At 42.1% G+C, this 12,355-nt stretch overlaps 2 protein-coding genes across 2 annotated transcripts; one reads left to right on the top strand and one right to left on the bottom strand.

Moving 5' to 3' along the window:
• Positions 1–122: 122 nt before the first annotated feature.
• apex1 (APEX nuclease (multifunctional DNA repair enzyme) 1) lies at positions 123–2,830 on the top strand (the record flags this gene model as incomplete). Its single annotated transcript, XM_014018073.1, is given in 3 exon segments — positions 123–286; positions 364–556; positions 2,047–2,830. Coding segments are annotated over 3 exon segments (872 nt in total), but the record flags the coding sequence as incomplete, so codon positions are not given.
• A 233-nt stretch (positions 2,831–3,063) lies between these two features.
• Positions 3,064–10,979, bottom strand: LOC106524318 (zinc finger protein 27; the record flags this gene model as incomplete). Its single annotated transcript, XM_014018072.1, is given in 9 exon segments — positions 3,064–4,524; positions 6,810–6,859; positions 6,952–7,930; positions 8,002–8,236; positions 9,390–9,485; positions 9,563–9,655; positions 9,766–9,968; positions 10,635–10,754; positions 10,921–10,979. Coding segments are annotated over 8 exon segments (2,907 nt in total). The 3' UTR covers positions 3,064–3,307.
• Positions 10,980–12,355: the final 1,376 nt, after the last annotated feature.

The following is a 12,355-nucleotide window of genomic DNA, read 5'->3' as shown; positions in this document are numbered from 1 at the left end:
GTGAAATATATTTATGTTTGTGGTTGTAATGTGACAAAATATGGAAAAGTTCAAGGGGTATGAATACTTTTGCAAACCACTGTATATATTCCCAACTTGTGTCATTCTGTTTTTCATGTCAGCCTCTGCAAAGAAAGCAAAGAAGACCAAAGAACCGGAGGCTCCGATTTTGTACGAAGACCCTCCGGACAAACTGACCAGTAAAGACGGACGCYAGGCCAACCTGAAGATCACCTCATGGAATGTGGATGGGCTGAGAGCATGGGTCAAAAAGAAGGGCTTAGATGTGAGTTTGCGGTGAAATAAACCACTTAAACAGACTTATTGTTAACAGAATAAGTGTTTATTATTATTATTCCTCAGTGGGTGCGCGAGGAGGCTCCAGATGTTTTGTGCCTTCAGGAAACAAAGTGCTCAGAAAAAGCTCTTCCTGCTGAGATCACCTCGATGCCTGAGTACCCCCATAAGTACTGGGCTGTATCAGATGACAAGGAGGGGTACAGCGGTGTGGCCATGTTGTGCAAAACTGAACCCATTAAAGTGACATATGGAATTGGTGAGTGTCACTTGTGTTTAAAATGGTTGAGCACTTAGTTTAGTTACATTTATGTTGTGTAGTTTTATCAAACTTGAAATTTTCTTACATAAAGTTAGAAGAAAATTGTAAAAAGATATTTATTCTATACAATACTGTCTTTGTGTATTGCATTTAAATTTTGAACAGATAAATATGGTAATAAGTACGTGGATATTAAAAGTAAACACACTTTTTGCAACATAAAAGAAATGAGACGATGAAAAATCATGTTGAAATTTTTCCACCTTTTGGTGTCGCGGATCATTTCAGCTAAAGAAGTATAATAAAAGATAAAGGTTCAATACCCTGACTGTAAAAAAGTGCACACCCTAAAACTAATATTTTATTTGAAACTTTTTTTACAGCATCCAGTCTTTTTAGGAACACAACTACCATTTATATAAGTGACCGTTAAATAGATAAGATTTGGGGGTGGTTGGGTTGTTTGTTTTTTTTTCTACATTTGCTCAGTTTCAAACAAACCATCAGAAGGATTTCACTGTGAAGCAGTCTCAATTAGGATACAAAAAACTTGAAACATAGGTGGCAGCATACTGATGAACATAGATGAAATTATGAAGTTCTGGCTGCTCATTGATTTAGCCCCAAAACTTTAAGATGTCTGCTAGAAAGCAGACTTTTTAAAGGTCGGTGATCGAAGATAGGCCAGAAAAATGCAATTGGTGCACCCCTAATACAAGGAACCCACCGTACGAGCTTGCTTGATTTCTGACAAGAATAATAATAAAATCGTGTCAATGCAAATAAGTCTAACAAAACAATCGCTTCTAACGTTACATTTTTATACCGCCAGATTTTAATTTAAAACTGTACCCGTCTCTCACTTTGTCCACCATTACAAGAAAAAAAATCTCTGGTCGACTCTCAATGCATTTTGGGATATAGTGGACCAAGAAGGATCCACTGGACCGTCCCTCAAATCAGGGCAAAAGGAGGACGCATTTGTGGGCTACATCGAAAGAGTCTTCGAATTTGGACAGCCTTTGCCACGGCYCAGTGACGTAAGCGGCTGACACATTCAGCATTCAGAGGATGCAGCTTGTGACTCTCCACAACCAATTTCCTTGTTCAGCCCTTGGTGTTTCTCAAACTTCTCATGCTCCTTCCTCCTCATCTTAAAGTGCTTTTGTTGTCCTGTTATTTGCTGGACTATCCTTGTGTAATTTTTGCACAGCTTTGGAGGCTGGTGTTGAATCACAAGATTTTGATGCAGTACATTTAGTTTAACCCTGGATGCTGCTAACCTCAGAGCAACCTCTGTRCCATTAGTGAAACCATGCCGCCTCAAATGTCAATTTAACAAGGTCCACATCAGATGACCTCTAACTGCGTGTGCAGTTTTTATGCCCACTTTACTGCTACAGGAAGTAAGATTTTTATTTCAGAGCCTGAAATCACGTTTAATACTTTACCCTAAATTTACCTTTTTTTCCCCTCCAATCTTTCAGGAAAAGAGGAGCACGACAAGGAAGGCCGCGTCATAACTGCCGAATTCCCAAACTTCTACCTTGTGACGGCCTATGTTCCAAACGCCAGCCGGGGCCTCGTCCGCTTGGATTACCGCAAAACCTGGGACGTAGACTTCCGAGCTTACCTGAGCGAGCTCGACATGCAGAAGCCTCTGGTGCTGTGCGGCGACCTCAACGTAGCCCACCAGGAGGTTGACCTGAAGAACCCCAAGGGCAATAAGAAGAACGCGGGCTTCACCCCAGAGGAGCGCGAAGGCTTCAGCCAGCTGCTGGCGGCCGGTTTTGTTGACAGCTTCCGCGAGCTCTACCCCGAGCAGACCAACGCCTACACGTTCTGGACCTACATGATGAATGCCCGCTCCAAGAACGTAGGCTGGAGGCTGGATTATTTCCTGCTGTCGTCCTCCCTTCTGCCCGGCCTATGTGACAGTAAGATCCGGAACAAGGCGATGGGGAGCGACCACTGCCCCATTACTCTGCACTTAGCTGTGTAGGTCAGCCTGTCCTGTAATTCCAACTGGTCCCAAGCTGTCRCCCCGCCCCGGTCCTTGTAGTTCAGGTGTTTTTAGTCCTTCCTTTGATTTTCAGATATAATACTCCACGTTGTAGCTCATGTCTAAAGCTTGTGACTCAAACAATTTCTAAGCTGATTTTCTAAAAGGATTTTTCTGTTACTGAAAACTACTGCTGTCAAACTGTCCCAGTCTGTTTAAAAAAAAAAAAAGTTGTAGAACTTGCTTGCAAATAAAAATGGATTTTTTTATAGAATGTTTTTCATGAATTCATTATCATGCAAACTCACTCATGCATTGAGAATCTTTGGCATGTGCTGGAGAAGGTCAGACTCTACCATCATCAATGCAAGAACTTAAATTATTGCAACACTGGATGGAAATAAATCTTGCGACATTGTGCAAAAGCTTATCGATATAATGCCACAGCAAATGCATACCAGAATCAAACTGGTTTCCAACAAAATACTAGTGTGTGTGACCCTTTTGTTGGCCAGACAGTGTTCATTCCTTCAAGAGCAGACCTTTAATTCATTAACATATTGCACATTTCTCTGTTGTGGATACATGCCCTTTGACCAACTACATTACACACAGTGCACAATACTMACTAAGAACATATCTGCACAGTAGTGAAGTCACATTAGTTACTCTTCTAAAGTTTTAATATAAATTTAAAAATCGTAAAATGTCAAGTTTTTTTTTTTAGAGCATAGAGTCTTGATTTATTAAGAATGAGTCCGCTGATGCATTTTYAGATGATAGGACTGCCTGAATCTCTTCCCACATTTCCCACACAGGTAAGGCTTTTCTCCAGAGTGCGTCCGCTGGTGCCTCTTCAGCCGATTGGCGCTCAGGAAGCTCTTGTCGCACTCGGAGCAGGAGTACGGCCTCAGTCCCGTGTGGTAGCGCAGGTGGACAGTAAGGTAGCAGGACTGGGTGAACCTCTTGCCACAGTAAGGACACTGGAAAGGCTTGTGACCCGTGTGGAAGCGCTCGTGCTTCAGAAGCTCCGCGTGGGAGAAGAAGCCTTTGCCGCAGTCGGAGCAGAGGTACGGCCGGTTGCCCGAGTGCGTCAGCTCGTGGCGGATCAACGTGGCCTTGTACACGAAGCTCTTGTCGCACTGCGAGCAGCTGAAGACGTTCTCTCTGGTGTGGCAGCGCTCGTGCTTCTTCATGTTGCGCTCCCTCTTGAAGCTCTTGCCGCAGAAGGAGCACATGAAGGGCATCTCCTCGGAGTGGATCTTCATGTGGCTCAGCAAGCCGCCCTTATAAATAAAGCCCTTTCCACACTGTGCGCACCTGTGAGGTCGCTCCTTTAGATGAATGCGCTGGTGCGCCGTGAGAGCAGCCCGGTAGGCGAAGCTTTTCCCGCAGTTACAGGTGTGACCCCTCTCCTTTGAGTGGGTCGGAAGGTGGCGGCTGACACGACTGGCGCAGCTGAAGACCAGCTCACAGTGAGGACATTTAAATGAGTCATTCGCCTTGTCCGTACCCAAGCCGTGAGTCCGGACATGCCTCACCAAAGCAGACTTKCAGGCGAACACCCGGCCACACTCTGAACACAAGTGCTCCCCGTTCTTCACGCCGTGATGGTGCTCCCCCGCTGATGCGAACGGCTCCCCGCAGGTCTCGTGCGTCTGCCTGTGCCTCTCCAGAGACTGTTTAAAGGAGAACCGCCGACCGCACTGCGAACACGAGAAAGGCTGCTCGCCTGTGTGGACGCGCCGGTGGGCTTTCAGTAAAGACTGGAATCGAAACATCTTCCCGCAGTGGGAACAACTGTAGCGTCCTTCAWTGGGGAGTGGCTGAGGGGACGACTTGTCCCCCACAGCATCCCCAGGGTGAACCTTGTCGGTGTGCTGCAGGACCTGCACCTTCTCAGAGTTGTGAAAGGGACACTGGGGACAGGAGAAAGCAGCTGCTGAGGTATCTGTCGGRGAACCTTACGGAGAAACGACATAAAAATATGAGCAAAAATTTAAAAGCATCATTTTTTGTACCCTTTCCGGTTTAAGTCACTGTGAACTGAGTTAATAGGAAATAAATAATTAAATGTGCCTAATTTTTTCTGATCATTAGCTACGTTTACATGAACATAAGTAATCGGATTAAACAGCCATTCAGAATAAAAATGCGTCATGTAAACACCCCTTTCGGATTATTCTAACCCGATTCAGCTCCATCTGAATGAATTTGTAATCGGAACGAGAGAGGTGGTTTATGCCTATTGATAATTCGAAGGACGTGCATGTAAACATCTTATTCTGATTGTGGAAAACTGACCTGACTGCGCATGTCTGCTGACTTTCATCCAGCGATTTTCAGCAGTACAGAACTTTTCCTCTCGTTTTCTCATTCAATAAAGAAGGAATACACACAGCCTGCGGCGCACCGCACCGCTTTGCAAAACAAAAAAAAAAGTCTGCACATCACCTGCAGCTGAACCAGAGTGCAGTAACGTCTCCACCATTATTAAAACCTGTCGCAGGTCCATTCTGAGCTCAGAAGCTGTTTACGTTCATCACGGAAGTAGAACTTTTTTCTGTGGTTTTTAAGGGAAAGCTAGCAACTGCGCATCTCAGTGCTTCTATTCTGAATAAAAGCCTGGTGCATATAACCACACGTCATGATCGGATTGTGCCCATGTAAACAATACATTCCAATTATTTAATTCGAATACATTTCAATCCGATCAAAGAATTTTGCACATGTAAACATAGCTAATGTGTGTTAAAAAAAGAAGAAAAAAAAAGCCAAAATTACACAATTGTTGTGAAATTTAGTTTTTATTGTCTGCCTTTCATGGCAGCAATCAATAATATCAATAATTTAACTTTCTGTCAATATGAGTGCGTCTGTGTTTGTCTCTGTTAAAACATTAGTTTGCTTCAATCCTTTTGAGGATCCAGCATCTCATCAATCCACAATAGTAGTAGTAGAATGCAGGTTTTCCTTTGTCTGCAATTTGTCAACAAAGTCAGTTGAGTGGTTTCTTCAGGTTCCGATTTTTCAGCTACATACTTCTTGATTCTTCTGAAACTATACCGCTTTTCAGAGGGATGCAACAGGTCCTGAACTCCTTAAAGCCACTTTAGTAAAATCTATAGTTGTTAAATAAATGTAATCAAAATAAAAACAGTTTGTTCTGCTAAATTACTTTCAAATACACTGCAGTCTGTGCTCCGCTACCTTAGCTTACTGTTACTTCTGGTGTTTCTGACAGGACCTTGGACTCAATCATTTCTACAGCAGCGCCCCCAGGAATAAGGTCGATATGCAAGCAGCACAAACAATCTGCTGCTGTTCAGTGACTTGGGAAAGCACAGAAACACTACTGAGTGCAGCCGTCTGTGCGCAAAAACAGCCAAACCACAACAGAAATGCAACAATTTCATTCAAAATTATCAAATTGTAAACCGAGACTTATTTAAAAAAAAATTGTATGTTAGTTTTCAGAGTACATATTGGGAATAACTCAGCTGTTACCACAAATTGACTGAAATATAATAATATTTGTGTTTGCTAAGATTGATTAGGTCGACTCCAAAATGTAAGCAGCTTAAAATGTATCCAATGGTTCATGAAAAACACACAGAAACAGTGATTACCTTTTTTTTTCCTGTTTTTGCTTCAGAATATAGTGGTGCCTTGACTTACGAATTTAATTTGTTCTGTTGATCAGCAAGTAACTCAAATGTAATATAGATTTTCCCCCATAGAGATGAATTGAAATGCCATTAATTTGTTCCAGAACCTTCAAAATTACAATTTTTGACATGTTTTTAAATGTGAAAAATGTACTTAGAAATAACAAATACTGTATAAAAACAATACAAAAATGTACTACAATAAACTGGTTTAATGTACAGTGTTTACCTTGAAGATGATAACTTGACAATGGTGATGGAGGAAAAAGCTGAACTGAAAATAAATATTTGCAGCACAAATAGAAACATAAAATTGATGCTAACTGGGAGCTAATCGCTTAAAGCGAACAAGTGAGACACGGGATGCTGGGCGGATGTTCACTGTGGCATTTGCTGCCCCAACTAGACATGGGGTGTCTGACGCTGGCTTGTAACCTGAAATTTAGCTCTGAACTCGAAGCAAAACTTCAGGAGAGTATCTCAAAAAATCTCTTCAGTTGGGACACTCCTAAGTCAAACCAGCACCGTATTGTTTAGGTGAGAAGAACCTTAAACCTTAGTTTTGACGGTGAATACTTACTTTCATCACCATCCTTTGAAGCCCTGAATGACCCATAAGAGTGTTCTGAGCTGAAACAGAAAAATAATATCATGGAGCTCATTTTAGCTGTCCACCACAAGAAACAYCAAAACAAACTAATGAGGCACACTGCTGATTTTACCTGATGAAAGGCGAAAGCTCCTGTGCAGCAGGACTAACCCGGGTGACATCCTTTTGTTTAGTGGCCATGTGTTTCTGTAAATTCAGCACCTGGACCTTCATTGTCGGCCTGCGTTGGCGTCCACTTGTGCGGACGTTTGCTGGAAGGACAACGTCTTGTTCTGCAGCAGGARCTCCTGGCTCAGAGGCGAGCGGCTCATTGCTCTGACACGCTCCTCTTGGTAGACGCTGATCATCTACTTGGACCGGACAGCCGGGTTCAGCAGCTTCTACTTCCGTCTCCTCAGTGTTGTCTACAACAGGTCTTTCCCCGGAGCTCCCTGTGGACACGTCACCATCTTCATTGTGAGTTTTAAGGTGTTTGACAAAGGTCAGCTCCCAGCTGAACCGTTTGTTGCAGCGATGGCACGTGTAAACTCTGTCTTCCATGTGCGTTTGTTTGTGTGAAGTACAAGCTGACGATGAATGAAAGGTCTCCCCGCAGACAACGCAGCCGTACGCACGTCCCGTTCTGTGGGTGTGTTTGTGTCGGTCGAGGGACTGCCTGAAGGAGAAGCAGCGGCCGCAGTTGCTGCAGCGGTGCGGGCGTTCTCCGGTGTGAATGACTTGGTGCGCCAGCAGCAAAGAGGCAAACTTAAAACTCTTTCCACAGTCGGGGCAGTCATGCCGGCCTGTGGTAATTTTCTCCTGGGAGGATGCTGAGTGTTCAGCCTCCTCTGTCCCGTTCTCTTCAGTGCCTTCAAAGCAGTTTTCTCTGTTAACCACTTCGATGTTTGGGGTCGCGCTGACTTCAACCTCAGCATAATCAGAAACCGTAACTATCTCCATAACAATATCATCCACTACCATCACAGTCCACATGTTGTCAATGAGCTCCTGTGGTGGGTCTGTCTGGGGCTGGTCAGTCATTGGTGCCTCTTTCTGAGACGGTAAGGCAGAAAGTGAGGTGAGGATACCATTGCCCATGCTAGCAGGGGGAACTACAGAGAAAAAAAACAACATAAACGACAGTCAACATTACAACAAATGAGTTGACAGAAAGAAGGCCTACCATGTTGCTCTAAATGCCCGAGCTGCCTGTGGTGCTGGAGCAGATTCTTCAGGTCCGAGGGCTCAGAAACAGTCTTAACACAGTCCTCCAACAGAGAGCATTCAGCTCCGAGCCAAGAGACAGTCTGCTCCAGGTCAGGTACTGGCAGCAGCTGAGCCAGTCGACAGAGAAATTCTGAAAACAGCATCTGCAGGTCGCTGTCATACTGAGGGCCATACTCCACAGGGAACACATCCTTTGAATCAGCAAACTGTGATTACAGACTGTATCTTCTAGGCACATGGTTCAATTCTTTCTAACAATTTAGTAACTGTTACTTTCAGTTGTTATGAAAATGCTGTTTATACTAAAAATAATGACTTTGTATCATAGTCTATCTAAACGCCTTGAAATAGGCCTCTGTCCCTTTAAGAATCTCCTACCATTTCTGACACTCCCACTTCAGTACGTCTTCACAACAACGCTTCATGCTGTTTTTATTTTGTAGAAGCGTTATATATGTTGTTTAAAAAAAGAAGCAGCATTACATAATATCAGTTTTAGGGGTGTAAGAAAATATCGATACACTGAAATATCGCGATATTTCATTTCCCGATACTGTATCAATATTCTAAAGCCCTGTATCGATTTTTTTATTAAGGTTTAAAATGTCAACTTTCCTGCCAACCGTTKATTTTTATGTTGTAGTTCAGCCTCTGACCACTAGTTGGCAGCAGTGAGCCAGCCATTTGGCAAGAGGTAGAGGCTGTTGTTAAGTGTTGGGTGACCATATTGTAAATTAATATTAAAAACTAAAAGCTGCAAAAAGTATATTTTCAAACTATTTATTGTCAAATTTAGTCTAACAATTGAAAACATGGATGAAATAAGAAATGTATGTCTATGTAATATTAGAATTTTCTGAGACAATGAATTTTGGTTTTTCATTTTTTCCCCCCTGTAAGAGGTTTTTATTTAATAAAATTTTTGGACAAAAAAATTGCAATATATCGCGATATATCGCCTTGCTTATAGTATCGCAATATATCGGGATATATCGTATCGTGACACCTCTGTCATGATATGTATRGTATRGCCAAATTCTTGCCAATACACAGCCCTAATCAGTTTTGGAAAATGGCAACTCGAATGATACCACTTTGGACCCTGAAAATACCTTTCTGGGTCCAGGTGGCTACCACAGGAGATTTAATAATGAATGAGTCAAAGCAGCACTCTGGGTATATTTTTGATACAATGTGACATAATGCTCAAAAGGCTTGTTTTGCATAATACCCTTTTTAAAATAATTTTATTTGGTTTTTATAATCAAGCATACCTATACAACAAAAGAAACTTACAAAGGGCTTAWAAGACAGAAATAGATTCTCTACAGAGAATTCTCTTACCGAGAAAAAATCTAGTTTTTTTTCTGGATCCTTGAGCAAAGTGTGAATCAACTTAATGAAGTTCTCTTTCACTACCTCCTCATCCGATTCCATTTCCTAAATAAAAGGGATCACACTATCAATGCACTAATTATTACAATCTAGGTTCAAAACAATTAAAAAACAGCAACTACCTGGACTGGGTTTGGTGATTTCATCTTGTCCAAATAAGAGAGGATCAGCTCAGGTTTTACAGGCTGCTCACTTCGACATAATTCCAAAATATACTGGGGGGAAAAAACAAATAAAAACAAAAATACTCCTGTGTTGCCAACACATCACTCATCCGCTGTGCTTTCAATTGTAACTCAATACTTTATCTCATGCTGCTACTCACCCGAGCTCTTAGCCCCAAGTTTAGCTCAGTTCTGTGTTTGTACATCAGCAGCTCTGGGACCATGRCCACCACCAGAGAGACAAACTCTGCCACCTCCCAGTAGCTCCTCACAGCTTGTTTCTGTAACACGTGCCACATGGAAGCTGCCAGGAGCTGGAAAGGAGGGACCAGGAGGCGCAGGGATGCCAAAGGTAAAAGATCATCTGGAAGGACACAATCAGCAAGCTGGAAATAAAGTATTTTTAATATTTCTTGAGACTTTTTGAGATGTAATTTCCTGTTGTGATTCACCTCGTAATATTTATACTTTTATATATTGACTCGTTTGGTATCATGACAATAAAGGTGGTCTGTCAATCTTTGATCTAAGATCTATATGGGGAGGGGGGCGTCTGAGCATTTTATCAAACTTTTAGCATTGATTTCCTATTAGACATACGGACAAACTAAATATTCGAAAAAATTTCTAATACATTTTATTATTAGCCTCCTTTAACATCATTAAACTGGTTTGCTTTAAAAGTGTTGTTTGAAGCTGCTTCGGTGCACAAATTACTTTTATTAACATTTCTATGAGCACCCACTTGTCTTGAATGCAGCCCAACAGCGTATGTTCAAAAACAACAACTRTGGAAGCAGGGACGCAATGTACACTGAAAATAGGTTCAAACTGTTAATGCCAACTGATTTGTTATGCATAAACGCGCATTAAATGGTGCAATTTAAAATGTCCTTTATTAAAACGTTAAAACCGTGCTAAACAAGCAAATCTGCGCTAGCTAGCAAGCAGGTTTTGGTAGCATTTTGTTAGCTCGGTCTCTGCTATTCAAGTAGTTTTAGCTCGTGAACACCACAATTGGGACACCAACCTTTGGAAATGGCTGTGAAAACATTTGAATCCATTTTCTCGAGTCGCTCGGAGCTGAAAAGTTTCAGTAGCTCAGCTCAAGTTAGCCTTCCAAACACACCACCAGCCGACACACAGCCACCTGTGTTAAATTATAGAGACCAGAATGAATGCGCAAACTCGAAGTGATGACTGTCTTCTTCAAACGACGTCAAGCAATCATTCAATTTAAWAAATAGTTTAAGCACGTTTTCACATTGTGCAGGTGATTTGTTGTTAGCAGACAGTGGTCGTGAACAGATACGTACAAGAGACACCTCACGGACTGGAGCGGACATTTCCAAGTACACTTCGCTGCAGCATGCAGAACGGGGCAGTGACAGACCTTTCCGTCAGTCCCATACCTTATGCGGCCGCCATCTTGGATGGGTACCTCTTCTTCTTCTTCTTCTTAGTTATTTTTTGGCGGTTGGCAAACAACNTAAATGGACTGCGTCGCCTCTGCCGGATATGTGACGTCATACGTAAAAGAACGCATTCCGTTGGTCGCTCTCTCCTCCCTTCCTTCCTTTTTCTCTGCGACACACAAAAGCGCAGCCATGCAGCACACACACACGTGTTTGTTCTTATATTCTCATGGGGACTTCGCATTGACTTCCATTCATTTACYGGCCTAACTCTGACCCACACAACAGTATTTTCCCCAACGGGAACGGAACAGTGGGTCCTCACCACCAGGCTGTGTTTACAGTAGAGGCTGACATCTTTTCGACACGTCACGTGATTCTCGTGGATTCCTCACTGTGGAATGGGAATCAACGTGATTGGGACGTTTTTAATTTTTATTTTTTCCCAAATCACAGCTACATTTTTTTCAGGTATATGTAAATACCAAACATTAACAATTTGTGAGTACAATACTATAATTACAAAGACACATTTATTACTTAAAGTTTACATTTTAAAATTGATATTTACGGTTACATTATATTCAGGCATTACACAAGCATCCTAAAACTGGTTCTAAATTTTAGTAATCGGCACTAGAATGTTCACAATTAGTTTAATTACTTTTATTTTATATTATTGCTGTTGTTGTTGTTGTTGTTTTTATTTAATTGGGATGGTTTTTGGAAGAAAAGTTAACGGGAGCGGGACAGAAAAAAACATAGAACAGGCGTCGCCATTTTGTAGTTCTCTTTCCACCAGCTTGCGCTGTAACGCAAGTTAAAAGAACTACATGACCCAGAAGGCAACGGTAGGCTGAGGTTTTGACATCCAGCAGCAGCAGCAGCAGCAGAAGAAGAGAAGACCGAAGAAGAAGAAGAAAAGGGGACAGCTGCTAACACTTGGCGGATTCTGTTTAAAGTTAATTGGTTTCAAAGGTGGTTTTGGCAAAATCCGGATTGTGAGTGGATCAAGATGGCAAGTAGTAGTGGGGGTTTTTCGGAGGATGAGAATATGGATACAGGGTGGTCTATGGTAGAAAATAGAAAAGGAGGAGGGGGAAGAGATAAAGGTAAAAAGGGAATAAACAYTGGAAAAAGATCTCTTGAGGATGAGGAAGAAAGGACTGAAATAAGAAAGAAAGCAATGACGGAAGATTTTAAAGTTATATTAAAGTTTAAGGTTGGACAGGATTTGTTTGGAGTGAGCCCTATTAGTTTATCTAAGTGCTTATGTTCCACCACCACTCAAATGTTATAAATGTCAAAGGTATGTACATACTGCAAACATTTGTAA

The sequence above is a fragment of the Austrofundulus limnaeus genome, unplaced genomic scaffold (assembly GCF_001266775.1).
Source record: "Austrofundulus limnaeus strain Quisiro unplaced genomic scaffold, Austrofundulus_limnaeus-1.0 Scaffold182, whole genome shotgun sequence".
Lineage (NCBI taxonomy): Eukaryota > Metazoa > Chordata > Actinopteri > Cyprinodontiformes > Rivulidae > Austrofundulus > Austrofundulus limnaeus.
Note: the sequence above shows the minus strand (reverse complement) of the source record. Positions and strands in the feature narration are given on the sequence as shown.